The 15,631-nt window shown below is 35.7% G+C and overlaps 1 protein-coding gene across 3 annotated transcripts in view; it reads left to right on the top strand.

Moving 5' to 3' along the window:
• CYLD (CYLD lysine 63 deubiquitinase) overlaps positions 1-15,631 on the top strand; it is a 59,559-nt gene that overhangs the window by 28,140 nt on the left and 15,788 nt on the right. For all 3 annotated transcript variants that reach the window (XM_003263044.4, XM_030797221.1, XM_030797213.1), the window contains exons 6-11: positions 5,194-5,292; positions 6,829-6,945; positions 8,667-9,046; positions 10,231-10,396; positions 11,331-11,472; positions 13,318-13,440. In XM_003263044.4, the coding sequence (XP_003263092.1) occupies positions 5,194-5,292; positions 6,829-6,945; positions 8,667-9,046; positions 10,231-10,396; positions 11,331-11,472; positions 13,318-13,440 (1,027 nt within the window). The remainder of the gene's footprint in view (positions 1-5,193; positions 5,293-6,828; positions 6,946-8,666; positions 9,047-10,230; positions 10,397-11,330; positions 11,473-13,317; positions 13,441-15,631) is intronic.

Raw genomic sequence — 15,631 nt, 5'->3', positions numbered from 1 at the left:
GCTTTTGTGTGAAGTTTAACAACTTTTGTTTAGCTCTACATATGGAAGATTTTCTCCTAAGCTTTTAAAAATTGAAATATAATATGTTGTGCAACCCTCACCACTATCCAGTTCCAGAACATTTTCATGGGAATCCAGCACGCATTTAGCAGTTACTTCCCATTGTCTCTTACCCTAAGACCCTGACAACCACTGATCTGCTTTCTGTCGCTACAGATTTGCCTATTCTGGACATTTCACATAAATAGAATAAAAGATATGTGGTTTTTGTGTCTGGCTTCTTCAATTAAGCATAATCTTTTCAGGGTTCATCCATGTGATAGCAAAATCAGTACTCTAACCTTCTTTATGGTTGAATAATATTCCAATAAATGGATCTGCCATATTTTGTTTATCCATTTTTCAGTCAATGGATGTCAGTTTCTAGTTTTTGACTATTATTAAAAATGCTGCTGTGAACATTCATATACAAGTTATTCTGTGGACATCTGTTTTCAGTTCTGTTGGGTACTGCCTAGGAGTGGAATTGCTGGATCATATGGTGACCCTGTGTTTAGTCACTTGTGGAACTGCCGAATGGTTTTCCGAAGGAGCTGCACCATTTACTCTTCCAGCTGCAATGTATGAGGGTTCTAATTTCTTTGAATCCTTGTTCTCTGTTTTCCAAAAAGTTTCATAGATTTACTTTTTACATTTAAGTCTATAATCTATTTTGAGTTAATTTTATATAAGGTGTGAGACTTAAGTAGAATTTCTTTTTTTAAAAAAATCTATGGATATCTAATTGCTCCATCACTATTTGTTGAAAAGACTCTTTCTTCCATTGAATTATTTTTCTACCTTTGCCAAAATTCAGTTGGGTATATTTATGTGGGTCTATTTCTTGGTTCTCCATTCTGTTCCATTGATCTATGTGTCTGTCCTACTGCCCATACCACAGTCTCGATCACTGTGGCTAACTAGTAAGTCTTGCAATCTATTCAACTAATTCCTCCTACTTTGTTCTTCTTTTCCAAAATTATTTTAGTTATTCTAGATCTTTTGCCTTTCCATGTGCATTTTAGAGTAATCTTGTGTACATCTATACAAAATCTTCTTGAGATTTTGATAGGAATTGCATTAAACCTGTATATTACTTTGGAGAGAATTGATATCCTTTGGCCAGAGAGAGCAGAACTTTTGTTGGGGCCTTCTTTTGTCTGTGCCTATTGATGTTTCCAGGGTGCTGATTTTTTTAGCTCTAAGTATGGGATAAGAATGTAGTCAAGAAGAAATCCCAGAGGGAAATCTCGGCGATGTTATTTCTTAGGTCTTGAGGTTCCTAGCTGGTCTACCTTCTCATCTCTACCTTTCAAAGTCTTCTTATATTTGTTTTATATATTATGTCTAGAGATTTTAGTTGTACTTAGCAAGAGAAATAGGAAGTACATCTACTTTATCTTCCCAGAAGTGGAAGTTGCACCTTCCTTTTTAACTTAACAATAGATATTAGAGATTATTTCATATTAGTACGTAAGTTGTATACTTAGTCTTTTGTTTAAATCATTGCATTATATTTCGTTTTATGCATGTACCATAGTTTTTGAACCAGCCTCCTACTGATGAGCATTTAGGTTGTTTTCAATCTTTTGCTGTTATAAACAGTGCTTCAGTGAATAACTTCGTATCTATGTATCAGTTAGCATGTGTGCCAGTATAAAAAGATAACTTCCTAGGAGTAGAATTGCTAGGCCAAAGGCTATATGCATTTTACATTTTGATAGACAGTAATACATGGCTTTCATAGAGATTGCTTGTCAATCGGAGTCACCATGAATGTTGCCAGGCAGTACTCCTGGTCCTATGAGACAGTTAGAGCTGGAGCCCTGAAGAAGGATAATTTGAAGCACCATATCTCAGCATGCAACTTTTGGTGTTATCTGTATGGCACCTTCAAGCATTTCTTGAATAATTTTTCATATACTATTATGGAAAATATTTATTCTGATCAGGAACCCAACCTTTTAGAGATTTTTGAATAGTTGCTATGTAAGATATTTCTGGTATCGGATTTAATAATACCTCATTCGACTCAAGTAAACTGTATTTTCTTCACAAGATTTCTGTGGATGTTAAATTCTCATTTGAGTCTGAATTATGCTCTTGTGGCTGCTGATGTTAAGCGGTACATTAATTAAACAATTTCTCTTAATTTACTGGGTCATTCAAATTCATAGACATTTCATTTGATTTGAACAGTAACTTGTTCACTAGTTTATTGTTATGATTTCCTGCTCAAGGTTCTCCAAGGGATTTTTTTTTTCCTGGTTAAATCAACAAGTGATGGATAAGCTGTGAATTTTATCATTTAAATGCAGTCTTGCTGTGTATATATAATGGATACTTTTGGTTTGGTTTCTTTTGCTGAACACAATGTCCATGTTGCCCTGTTTATCAGTAGTTTATTCCTTTTTTTATTGCTATGTAGTATTCCATTGTATGAATAGGCCATAATTTGTTTCTCTATTCTTCTGTAGAATAGCTTGTTTCCAGCTTTTGATTAGAATGAATAGGGCTGCTCTGTACATTTTTACACGTGCTGTTTGGCGGGCTTATCTTCTATATCTTTTAATATCTTTAATCAGGATTGTTTTAATCACACAAAATTGCCAGCTGAATTTATTTCTTACCTTGTTTTCCAGCCCAAATTTATCTTTTCCAGAGTTGGTACACTTATAATTCATTTAAGTTTGAAAGTTTTGCTTCATGACCCAAGTAGTTTTGGGCCATCAACACAGTTGTGACAAAGTAACAAGAAATATTTGGTGTGTAATTGCTGGAGGGCAATTAGAGGTGGTTTGTGCCCCTTTGTATAGAATTCTGATGGAATGTCCTCTTCTTTAGAGCTGATATTTGACCCCCCTCTCAGACAGCCTTTGGCAGAAGGTAGCTACAGTTTCCAACTCCAATGCCCTCCTGCTCACATTCCTAATCTTTGGAGCTCCTCCCTAGTGTCACCTGCAGAACTGTCACCACCGGCCGTCCAGTTGGCCCTCCAATCCTGCCAGGCTGCCTTCAAAGCCTAACAAAGGGAAGAGCACTTGCTGCATTTGTTATAATGGTTACTAACTATATAATGGATCTATGTCGTGATATACATGTGAACATACTTAAAAAATGTTATATGCAGTTAATTACAGTTAATAGTGGGAGTTGTTTTTCTTTAGTAAATTTATATGCTATAATTTGGGAACTCTTCTCAGTGACTAAGATTTTCCTTCTGAAGTAGCTGTCATGGGTGCTATTCAAAGATATCTGAATGACAACATCATAAAAGAACAGTAGCCTCCTCTTTCATCAAGGGATACTTGCAAGACCCCCAGTGAATACCTGAGACTATGGATAGTACCGAACCCTACGTATACTGTGTTTTTCCTCTACATTCATGCCTCTGATAAAGTTTAATTTATATATTAGGCACAATAAGATATTAAAAACAATAATTAATCAGAGAAGAGACAATAATAACAATATGGCAACATCACTACTCTTGTACTTCAGGACTATTATTAAGTAAAATAAGGGTGACTTGAACGTAAGCACTGTGATACTGCAATAGTTGATCTGTTGATTGAGGTGGCTACTAAGTGACTAACAAGGCAGGGAGTAGACACAATGTGGAGATGTTGGACAGGGGGATGGGTCAAGTCCAGGGGTTATGGATTAGGATGTTGCAAGATTTCGTTATAATACTCAGAACAGCATGCAACCTAAAACTTACGAATTGTCTGTTTCTGCAATTTTTTATTTAATATTTTTGGACAGTGGTTGACTGTGGGTAACTGGAACCATGGAAGGTAAAAGTCTGGATAAGTGGGGACCACAGTGTTAGTACATAGCTTTTCTCTTATTATATCACTTGATCGAAATCATGGTTAATTGGTGTAATTTTTGAATTAAAATATTTTCATATTCTATTGGATCATATTATGAGATGTTTAAGATATAGTTTAATAACACATCCCCCTCCTCTTTCAACCATGGAAAAAAGTTACCAAGTATTTACATATAATTCATTTAGTATAATTTCCTCTTTTTTTAAGAAAAGTCTTTTCCTTGTGTTTAAAATGTAAAAATTTTCCTATTTCTTTCTTTCTGTCCTCAAATCCACTGTGGGTGATACCGTTTTTGCTGACACACAGCTTTATCAGGTATGACTCCTAAGTGTCGTGTTGGACTCCACGGATGTATTGTTGAATTTTTCAAAGGAAGAACTTTTCACACTGCCTCTTCTACATACCCTTGATCAGTATTTAGGAGTATTTTATGATCATTGCTGGGCTTTAAGGTCTAGAGTGGTCTTTGTATTCGAAACAAGTTTGCCACACTTATTATACCTATATTTCAGAAATAATTGTGAGTGTTTTCTTCAAATATATTGTTGTATGTCTCTGGCTTTCTGTATTTTTAATCTATGTATAATTCTCTATGTTTTCCTCTTTTATATGTATAAGTGTTTGTATACACATCTGTGTTATTCTTAACATACAAGTTTTTAAAAGCAGATATATATTCTTAACCAGAACTTTCCTAACCATGATACATATTCCTAACCAGGCTTTTTTCAAACTGTGTTCATGAACTATATTAATCTGAGATGCTAAGCAAAGTGGCATAAAAATTTTTGTCAATAAGTTTATTTTGCTTCTCCCTGAGCAATTCACAATGCACATTAGCGTATTAAAGGCTCTGGTTCCATGTAGTGAAGAAATTGTTTATCTTTGTTTATCTCAGCATCTTCAAGAAATATTTGAGTTCAAAACACTTCATAATACACCGGGGTGTTCTAGGCCTGCTGATTTGGGAAATGCTGTAAAAAACTGAGTAAGATTTTGTTTGCAGTGTTTTAAGAGATCAAATAAAATTGACTACAAGCGATTAAATTTTCAAGAGGTTAAAGCATTTAGCGGAATTGTATTTTGAGAGGGTGTTTTCTTATAGGAATTACATTTTGAAATGCAGCATTGATTTTTCCCCCATGGTATTATCTTTTTCAATACTTTTGATGGCCTTTAAAAAGAATTCATAAAACTGAAAATTCTGCCTTTTTGTAGAAAGAGGGTTTTTTTTTTTGTTAACTGTCATTGCTTTGTAGATTGTTTCTCTTCTATAAGAATTTGCCTTTATCTTTAAAAAACATGTTTACTGTTTCAGAGAGCGTGACACAGGAAAGGAGGCCTCCCAAACTTGCCTTTATGTCAAGAGGTGTTGGGGACAAAGGTTCATCCAGTCATAATAAACCAAAGGCTACGGGTATGGATTAATAGCATATAACCTTTAGTAATTTATATAATGCCTAACTTGCCATAGCATTAGAAAAGATTATAAGCTATTACTTCTGAACATGTATGTAGACTTTTTTTCTTTCAAACATTTTTAGTAGTGAAACTAAAGCTCGTATATAAATACTGTTGCTTAAGCCAAGTGTTCCCAGCCTTTTTTACCTCAGGAAGAGTTCCCCATAAGGTCTTGTGTGTTTTGCTGATCTATAATCAACTGGTTTTTGGAACTCCTTACTTGGAATATTTGTATGTATAGTTTAGGATTGCAACTGTGTAGAATAATCCTATATGGATAATGTTATATAGGATAAAGTACACTAGAGATTAATTAAATGGATTTTACTAACTAGATGTGGCACAAATTAAATCCCAAACTGCTAAGCGAAAATTTCTTCTCTTTCCCAGAAGCTTCCTCACAATATGTGTGAAGCTTACAGCTCTTTTTTTTGTTAGCTTCCACATACTTCATAGATTTATAGAATAGTACTTATACATGCCAAAGAGCTCATTAAAAAGGCTCTGAGAATTTTTGTTAACTCAGATGCGAGTTAAGAAAAGGATATTTTTTCCTCAATTATTACAATTTTGGCTCTTTTGAAAGGAAATTGTACTTTAAGAATTATTTTGTGTGACATTGGGGCCTGGAAGACTTAGGATTAATTGCAGGATATATAGGTAACAGTCTTTTTTATGTTAACCTATAGATCTATATAGGATAGCTCAAACTTGCTACTCTCACTTAAATAGAAACAGACTAAAGATTTTCTTAAGCTATGGCATGTTAATTGTATTGTAGTAGATCTTAAAGTTATAAAATGTACAGCTACCTGCTTTAATTTGAAAAGGGAAATCAGCTTTTTTGTGGGTTCTGGAGAGCCCACTGCCCCCCACTGTGTGTGGCATGTCCTTGAATTAATACTGAGGCAAGGTAATGTCGTGAAATGGCTGTGGCATAGCTACACTCGCCCTCTCATGTATAATAAATCCAATCTATAAGAAATAATAGTGCTTGATTTTTTCAAAGACACAAGGAATTTGATGACCAAAAATCCCAAAATGTTTAAAACTTAACTATTTTTAAACGTAATTTGTGTATTGATTTATATATAGAATTTGAGGATTACCTTCTTTTAAAATAATAGGTTCAATTTGTGAACCAATGGGTCTATGAAGCTGGAGAATGGTGATTTTGACGTTTAGAAATAAGCTGTGGTACGTGGAACAATTTCTTAAAGCAGTTCATTTTTTAAAAAATGAGTGGGCTTTTCTTTTAACTTACTCCTGTTTCCCTCCTATCTTGACTTTTGGGCTGAAAAATATTTTTAATATTGCCAAAATGGTTACTAAATTTTTAAAAGCTGAAGACAATTAAAAAACATATTGTGTTTATATACATTTATTGGTTATGTAAACAGTTATTAACATCATATTCATAATTTCTCTTACCAAAAAAAACTTTGATGCTATATTGACTTTATTTTTAAATGAAACTTTTCTTGTTCTGTAGGATCTACCTCAGACCCTGGAAATAGAAACAGATCTGAATTATTTTATACCTTAAATGGGTCTTCTGTTGACTCACAACCACAATCCAAATCAAAAAATACATGGTACATTGATGAAGGTAATCAGTAATTTTAATGTTCTTTATAATGATCCTTTCTTTTTAACTCATCAAAGAAAAATGGTTTTTTATATCAATATTTGTAGTTTTTGGAAACAGAATAAGTAGACCACTCTTTGTGATATTGCTGAACTAAAATATTGTACACAGTTTGAACTGGACTGCTGTTAAGATTATTAAAATGTTTAAGAAATGTATTAGTAATTTGTTCTTTTCCTTTAACTGATCTATTTAGGGTGGAAGATTTCTGTCTGGTTCCTTCTTGACCTCTTTAAAGCACTCCCTTTTAAAAAATTTTATCTTCCCTTGGTCCTGGGACATCATTTTCACCTAGTTTATTCTCTTCTTTGTTAATTTGTTCAACAAATATTTATTGAGTGATTATGATTGCCAGGCATTCTTTTAGGCATCAAGATGAAAATGGTGAGAAAAAAATAGACATGGTTCGTGCCCTTTGTGAGTTTGCAGTTGCTAAGTTGTTGAGATAGAAATTAATCAAACAGCCACAGACACTGAAGTAGAGTTGCCTTGGTGGTGTGTGCGGTGAAGGTGCATGGTGCTGTGAGAATACACCAAAGATGATTTTTCTCAGGGTCTTAGGGATGTTTCTTTGGGGCAGTGACACATGCTTAGGTTTACCAGAGGAGTGACAGATGACAAAGTGAAAGGGGCCAGAACCTCCTCGGGAGAAGAACTAGCACAGGGGAAGTCCTCGTGGAAGAATGGAAGCTAGTGTTTGCCAGGGACTAGAACAGAGAGAGGCATGACACTCATGAGATGAGAATGGAAAGGCAAACAGGCCTGACTGTGTGGTCTCCCAGCCTTTAGAGTTTTGCCTGCCACGTTTGTTTTTAAGCCACCTGGAGCTGATTTTCGTGTGGAGTATGAGTAGGATTCCTGTTTAATTTTTTTTAAAAATATGGATGACCAATTATCTCAACAGCATTTAGTAAGAAGTTCATTCTTTCCTCATTGATCTGCAATACTTGCCTGTCAGCTGTATTAGTCATTTTAAGTAAATAGCTTTTGGCTGTGGCTCTCTTTATCATGTATTTGGTTTCTCTTAAATTACATTCTGTGTTTGTGTTTATTCTGGCTTTGAACTTCTTATTGCATGTTTGTTTTCTCTCTTCTATTGTTTCTGTTCTTTAGTTTATTCTTCTCTACTTTTTTGAGGGTTATTCTGTTCTTTTAACTTCCCAAGTTGTATGCTGAGTTCATATTTAGCTTTTATTTTTTTCTGAAATAAGCAATTAAGTCTATAAAATTCCCTTGTAAGTATTAATTTAGCCATGTTCCACAAGGATTCTTTCTTTCTTTGTTACTTTTTCTCTCCTTTTTCTTTATTGTTAAAATGTATTATTTCTTTTTTGATCTATTAGTTATATAGAAGTGTTTCTTAAGGTTTTTGATATCTTTTTGTACTGCCTTCTCAATTAATTGTATTTTGGACGAAGACTATCACCTATACGATACCCACTGATAATAGATTTTTTTGGTTTGAACAATTGGGTGCCATTGACTGAGGTGCATAAATATGGAGGTGGAGAGAGAAGCGAGAGCACTGTTGGAGATAATAACTTTGTGATGCCTATGATAGTACTATTAATAGCAGGGAGGTTAGGTGGGCGGTTGGACTAGATCTGTATATTAACTTTTAGAAATCTAAGACAGAGTCAATATCCTTGAATACATTTCTCTAATTAGAAATAATTTTTTAGTTGCAGAAGACCCTGCAAAATCTCTTACAGAGATATCTACAGACTTTGACCGTTCTTCACCACCACTCCAGCCTCCTCCTGTGAACTCACTGTCCACTGAGAACAGATTCCACTCTTTACCATTCAGTCTCACAAAGATGCCCAATACCAATGGAAGTATTGGCCACAGTCCACTTTCTCTGTCAGCCCAGTCTGTGATGGAAGAGCTAAACACTGCACCCGTCCAAGAGAGTCCACCCTTGGCCATGCCTCCTGGGAACTCACATGGTCTAGAAGTGGGCTCATTGGCTGAAGTTAAGGAGAACCCTCCTTTCTATGGGGTAATCCGTTGGATTGGTCAGCCACCAGGACTGAATGAAGTACTTGCTGGACTGGAACTGGTAATTTAACTTGACCCAAAAATTTCAATTTTTTTCTCTATGAGGTTTTGTGCAGATTTCACCCTATTATATGCTTTTTGACAAACTGTTATATTTGTCAGAAAAGCTGTCACTGCAGAATAATTTTCTCACCATGTTGCCTGACTTCCCTTTGCCGCCCCTGAAGCTTGCGACCCACTTGTCCTAATGTTAGTTGATTTACGTTCAAGGAATGAAAGTTGATTTTTAGGCCAATCGATTTAGGCTCCTTATATTAGACAGAATTTAGTAAATCAAGCAAATTTGCCATCAGCTTTTCTCTTTCTTCTTCAGCCCCTTCCCCTGGTCAGTTCTAATAATTATATCACTGGCTTTAAAATTAATCACCATTTTTAGAGATCTTTTGAGACTTTTGCTAGAGGGAAAGATCAGGAGAACATATCGTTTGATATTTTGTAATCAGGAAAGGAGAAGTTGAGTATGTTTAGCATTTATTTAGAGATGGAGTCTCACTCTGTCGCCCAGACTGGAGTGCAGTAGCACAGTCAGGACTCACTGCAGCCTCGACCTCCTGGGCTCAAGCTATTCTCCTGCCTCAGTCACCTGAGTAGCTGGAATTACAGACATGTACCACCATGCTTGGTAATTTTTTGTATATTTAGTAGAGACAGGGTTTCGCCATGTTGCCCAGGCTGGTCTCAAACTCCTGGACTCAAGGGATCTGCCTGCCTCGGCCTCCTAAAGTGCTAGGATTATGGGCATGAGCCACCACACCTGGCTGATTTAAATGTATTTCTTTTTTTTTTTCTTGTTTGTTTCCATGCTAGTGAATACTACCTTATGGGGCATGTTGGAAAGGCAAGAATGAGGGTTAAAATAAATAGCCTTCTCCTTCCCTGCCTGTTTTAATGCTTGTAGAAATGGTGCGGGAAAGCCCGTTTAACCAGGGGAGGTTGAAGCATATATTCTGAAAGGAAATACAAGAAGGACTTCATGCCGGATTAAGGAATTCACTTCTTAAATCAGTAGCTGTGGGCTGAAGCACTGATTACTCAACTCCTTTTTCTTGATAAGGTTCTCAGTACAGGTGCGAAGAGGGAGTGGTGAGAAAGGGTATACTAGAAACAGGTCTTAGAAACCTTAGTTCTTTGTATACTGTCTCTGTAAGGCATGGTATAATGCATATTGAAGCATTTCTTTTTCAGGAAGATGAGTGTGCAGGCTGTACGGATGGAACCTTCAGAGGCACTCGGTATTTCACCTGTGCCCTGAAGAAGGCGCTGTTTGTGAAACTGAAGAGCTGCAGGCCTGACTCTAGGTTTGCATCATTGCAGCCGGTTTCCAATCAGATTGAGCGCTGTAACTCTTTAGGTATTTGGATGCTTTTTGTTTACTTAACAACCTGGAATGACTCTAATTCTAATCTCATATCATGTTATATTAGGTGATGGTGACAGTGTTTTAATATATTTCTTGCCAACGCTCATTAAGCTTTAAATCAGTAAAAATGTTGCATGGTGTATAAGAAAGTTGTTTTAAGAGGGGACATCTTAAAAAAGTATTAGGACGTGCATTTGGGACTTACAAAGTGGATAATAGTATGATTTGTTTTTCCTCTTCCTGTTGATGACAGACATTTAGTTTTCAGCAATACTGGTGGTAGAAATTGAAATGTGACCTTCTTTTTTTTTTTTTTTTTTTTTTGCTGACTTCCCTCACAGTGTCTTGTTTAAGTACAGCAGTGAGTGTATCTTACAAAGAAATCAGCATTTTAGTGTAAGAAGTAGATTTCAACTGATTGCCGGAGGACAGCTCTCCTCATCACGTGTAATTGGTGGCAGTTTCTTGGTGCTGTTCCTTTCCACTTCTACATAATAGTGGAAAAGCATCTTGGGGCCTCAGCAGGTGCAAACAGGAAAGCCATCTTTATGAAAAACACTCTTATTATGTTGAAATAGTACTTTGGAATTTTCATTTTCTTTTCAAACTTGAAAATGAAGCATCTTCAGATAAATAGTGAAATATTTGGGAAATATATTTTACTTGACAGATGCTTTTTACACATAATACTCTAAAGTGTGTTTTTAAATCTTGGAGGAAATGAAGTTGAAAATGAACAATAGCAATTTTTATAAGCCAAGTCGAATAGCAGTTAACCAAAGCCTACTTTCCACTTAAAGTTAAGAAACAAATTTTGCATCAAAATACAAAAACATTTTAAAATGAAAAAATATTTATGGGAATACATATTGTAATAGTTTAAAAGAATTCTTTTCATTTACTTTTTTTAAAAAAATCTTTTCAGCATTTGGAGGCTACTTAAGTGAAGTAGTAGAAGAAAATACTCCACCAAAAATGGAAAAAGAAGGCTTGGAGATAATGATTGGGAAGAAGAAAGGCATCCAGGGTCATTACAATTCTTGTTACTTAGACTCAACCTTATTCTGGTAAGTTTAAAATGAATGCAATAGGTATAGATAATGCCATGGGGCAGGGACACACATATGGGTGTGTGTGTGTGTGAAAGAAACTGCCACCTGCATCTGAGTAGAGAAACTGGATGACTGTGGGTCAGGATCGAAAGGGAGATTTGCTTTTCATGACATACTCCTTGGAAGCTTTTGAATGTCGTCTCATGTTTCTGTATCCAGAAAGGTGAATGGTATTGTTACAAATGGAATAGATATACAGAGGGTATCTGGGAAATCTTTGTGCATGTATCAAACAACATAACTTGCAGTAAAGCCATTCGCTGTTATGTGCTGTATTTCTTTTAGTAGGTAAAGGCAGTCATAAAACTACTTTCTTTAAAAAAACGATTTTCAGTAGCAGCACTGCTGCCCTCATATATGCAATTTTTTCCAAAGTGGAACAACTTAACATTGCAAGATTTTTTTTTTTTTTTTTTGAGACAGAGTCTCACTCTGTCCCTCAGGCTGGAATGCAGTGGCACAATCTGGGCTCACTGCAACCTCTGCCTCCCAGGTTCAAGTGATTCTCTTGATTCAGCCTCCTGAGAAGCTGGGATTACAGGCGTGAACTACCGCTTCCGGCTAACTTTTTTTTTGTATTTTCAGTAGAGACGGGGTTTCACCATGTTGGCCAGGCTGGTCTCGAACTTCTGACCTCTAATGATCTACCTGCCTTAACCTCCCAAAGTGCTTGGGATTACAGGCATGAGGCACCATGGCCAGCCTTAACATTGCAAGGATCTTTAAGCTCTGGAAATTGAACCAAGAATCTTTAGGCTCTGAGGATTGTAGACTGAGCTAAATTGAGAGTAGACTGCCAGTTCTGTAGCCATATGATAAGAATTAGGAAGTTAGTATGGGATGTTAACGTTTTTAAAGTAGGAAGAAGAATAAAGTGGTGGCCATTTTATTTGCAGAATACTTTGACAAAAACCAGGCTTATAGCATTGATATAATATTCTTTAGATTTCCTGATAAAAATCTGTATTAGCTAAATTTTCTTTTTCTTTGATAACAGCAAGTTACTGCTGTCACTTGTTTATTTATTTTGTTGAGACGGAGTCTCGCCGTGTCGCCCAGGCTGGAATGCAGTGGCGCGATCTCAGCTCACTGGAAACTCCGCCTCCTGGGTTCAAGCAATTCTCCTGTCTCAGCCTCCCAAGTAGCTGGGACTTCAGGTGCACTCCATCATGCCCGGCTAATTTTTGTATTTTTAGTAGAGATGGGGTTTCACCATATTGGTCAGGCTGGTCTCAAACTCCTGACCTCAGGTGAGTCACCCGTCTCGGCCTCCCAAAGTGCTGGGATTGCAGGCATGAGCCGCCGCTCCTGGCCTGTTAGTCACTCATAAGTGATTTTAGCATTTAAAGAAATTTATTAATGTAATAGATCTTTGCAAAGGGGGATGGGCAGAGGGAAGTGGGGTACTGAGTAGTGCTTACCTCGGGAAGTTGTTTCCAAATGCTGTCCTCTGTTGTCTGTAATTTGACTGAGATTTGTAGTCCCTCTTTCAACTTTTGCAAAGAAGTTTTCTTTCTTAATATTCTGTGGGCACGTTGTTATCCTTTAACACTGCCAATCTGCAGTTTGCTTTCTCAGTATTATTGGTATTGTCCTTAACATGGAAGGATCTGTAGGTCCTGATGATTGAACCATGGGTATCTTCACAGGGGTCCTGGTACCTGTGTTAATGAAAAACACAAATTGTTATGTTATTTGTTCTCCAGACTTTACTTATTTTCCTCTTCTAATTCTTTTAAAAATCTATTTCTTGAAAAATATGTTTACAGCATGAAGAAAAATATCCTTTTTCTTTTGCAGCTTGTTTGCTTTTAGTTCTGTTCTGGACACTGTGTTACTTAGACCCAAAGAAAAGAATGATGTAGAATATTATAGTGAAACCCAAGAGCTACTGAGGACAGAAATTGTTAATCCTCTGAGAATGTAAGTAGAAGACATATTGCTATTTTGCCTTTACATGGTGTTCTATTTGCTGTTTTCTGGGATAGTAATTAATTTATACCTTGTCTTCATATAATAAGAGATGGGTGAAAATTAGTTCTTATGGTAAAATATTACATCTTTAAACCTTTGGTCCTTGTGCTTTTTTGCTTATTTAATTTCTTAAATCTGGCCAAGGTGTGGAACATAGCATATTCCATGAAATGATTTAACCTATTTTGCTAGAGTAAACTATAATTTAGCAATTGCAGTACGTTTAGGAAAGCTAATACATAATACTTAGGATTCTTATCTTTTGAAATAGTTTATTCCAACACTTCTGCTACAAGTAATCATGCTTATTAGTTAAATTGGTATAGTCTAGCTTCTTAAATCTGAAAGAAAAGGAGCAAGGGAAATTCTTTATAGAATAGCTAGTGTTTAATACTTTGGACTAGCAACAGATGAGATGTATTTTAGTACCATATTTTTTGGTTAAAGGAATATATTTTGCCTCTTTCCACCTGCCTTAAAAAGGTGATTCTTTTTCCATTTCCTACTTTAGGAATTATAAATATGTCTTTTTATGGCCACAGGAAGCAATTTGTAATGGTACAAGTGACAGGGGATATCTAGTAAAGACTTTGAATAAGTGGTAGTAGTGATATGTGATAATGTCACATTATAAAATTTAAACTATGAAGAATTAGGACCATAGATCATAAAACAAATTTGTTCATTCAGGAGTGTAGAGAGAAAGTGATATATTTAAAGTCCATATTAAGATAAATTTGAATCATTTTATATACTGTTCTTATTTATCAGTTAAAGTAAAAAATAGTTTGATATCAAATTTGAACCAAAAAAGCAGAATACTCAAATACAATGAGCATTCCAAATTATCTGCTATATCACATGACTAGGAAGGTAAATTATAAGAGAATAAACTTCCTCACTTATATCTTTTGCTTTCCTTAAATTCTGTAATGATTTCTCTAATGATCTTACCCTTTAAGATGATTGTGAATCTTGATTTTCACATCAATTATTTTGTCTTATGCAAATTTTTAAACATACTATTTTTTCCCCCAAGTAATTGATACTGGAACAAGACAGGTCAAACCTGAAACTCTAAGGCATGTTAACACCTCCTTCCTAGAAGAGAGGAAGAATAAACATTCTTTGGATCCTATTGTTCAACCAGTTAAGAATCATAGTTAATCACACTTTCTTACCCTGTCCACGGTAAGAAACTGGTCAGATGCCCTGTTGTGATCAGGATTCCCTGTGTCTGTAGCATTCATATCTGTATATAGCTGACTGGTTTTATTTGGTGCTGAAATCTCTGCTTTTCTTCAGAGACCCTGTCTTTTTAACCTTACTCATTTTGTATTCCCAGTGGCTGACAGGTTACATTACTATGTAAGTGGTAGATTCTGTCTGTATTGGTTGCAGGAAACTAATGAGTGAATGAATAGTATGAAAAGTGGATATAAAATTAGCTAGTTCTGACTTGTCCTTAGTAAACTTATGGTAGCCGCTAAGTTCTCCTCTGAAGCCATTTATAGAATTACAAATTTAAAGTGATATTAAACTTATTGAATATGTCTTGCATTCAGACAAAGACGAGAGAAAATGTCATCATTATGCCAATTGGTTTGATTGCAGATTTTAGATTTTCAGTTTCTTATAAATTCCCTTTCCCATTTCCCTTGGTGGCGGTTTTACACTTTAGTATTAAAAGGATATTCTCTCTCAAAATTGTATATTCTGCTTTATAAAGTAAATGCTTTAATTTCCCAAGCAAATATTATTTAAAAAATCAGTCACAGCAAAAATTTTTTTATATTGTATTAGTGCATGACAGTTACTTGTAGAGCATATAATAGTGTCTAGCATAATTCTGGTTCTAGATCTTTAATTTTGCAAACTTCAAGAAGAAGCCTATAATTGTTTTCTTCAAAATAATTGTCTGTTGATTTATGACATACTGGAGTTGTATAAGAAATGTGTTGGCCAGGTGCAGTGGCTCACACCTGTAATCCCAGCACTTTGGGAGGCCGAGGTGGGTGGATCACTTGAGGCCAGGAGTTCAAGAGCAGCCTGGCCAACATGGTGAAACCCTGTCTCTACTAAAAATACAAAAATTAGCTGGATGTGGTGGTGCATGCCTGTAATCCCAGCTACTTTGGTG

The sequence above is a fragment of the Nomascus leucogenys genome, chromosome 2 (assembly GCF_006542625.1).
Source record: "Nomascus leucogenys isolate Asia chromosome 2, Asia_NLE_v1, whole genome shotgun sequence".
Taxonomy (NCBI): domain Eukaryota; kingdom Metazoa; phylum Chordata; class Mammalia; order Primates; family Hylobatidae; genus Nomascus; species Nomascus leucogenys.
The sequence above is the reverse complement of the archived record's forward strand: the minus strand, read 5'-3'. Positions and strand labels throughout refer to the sequence as shown.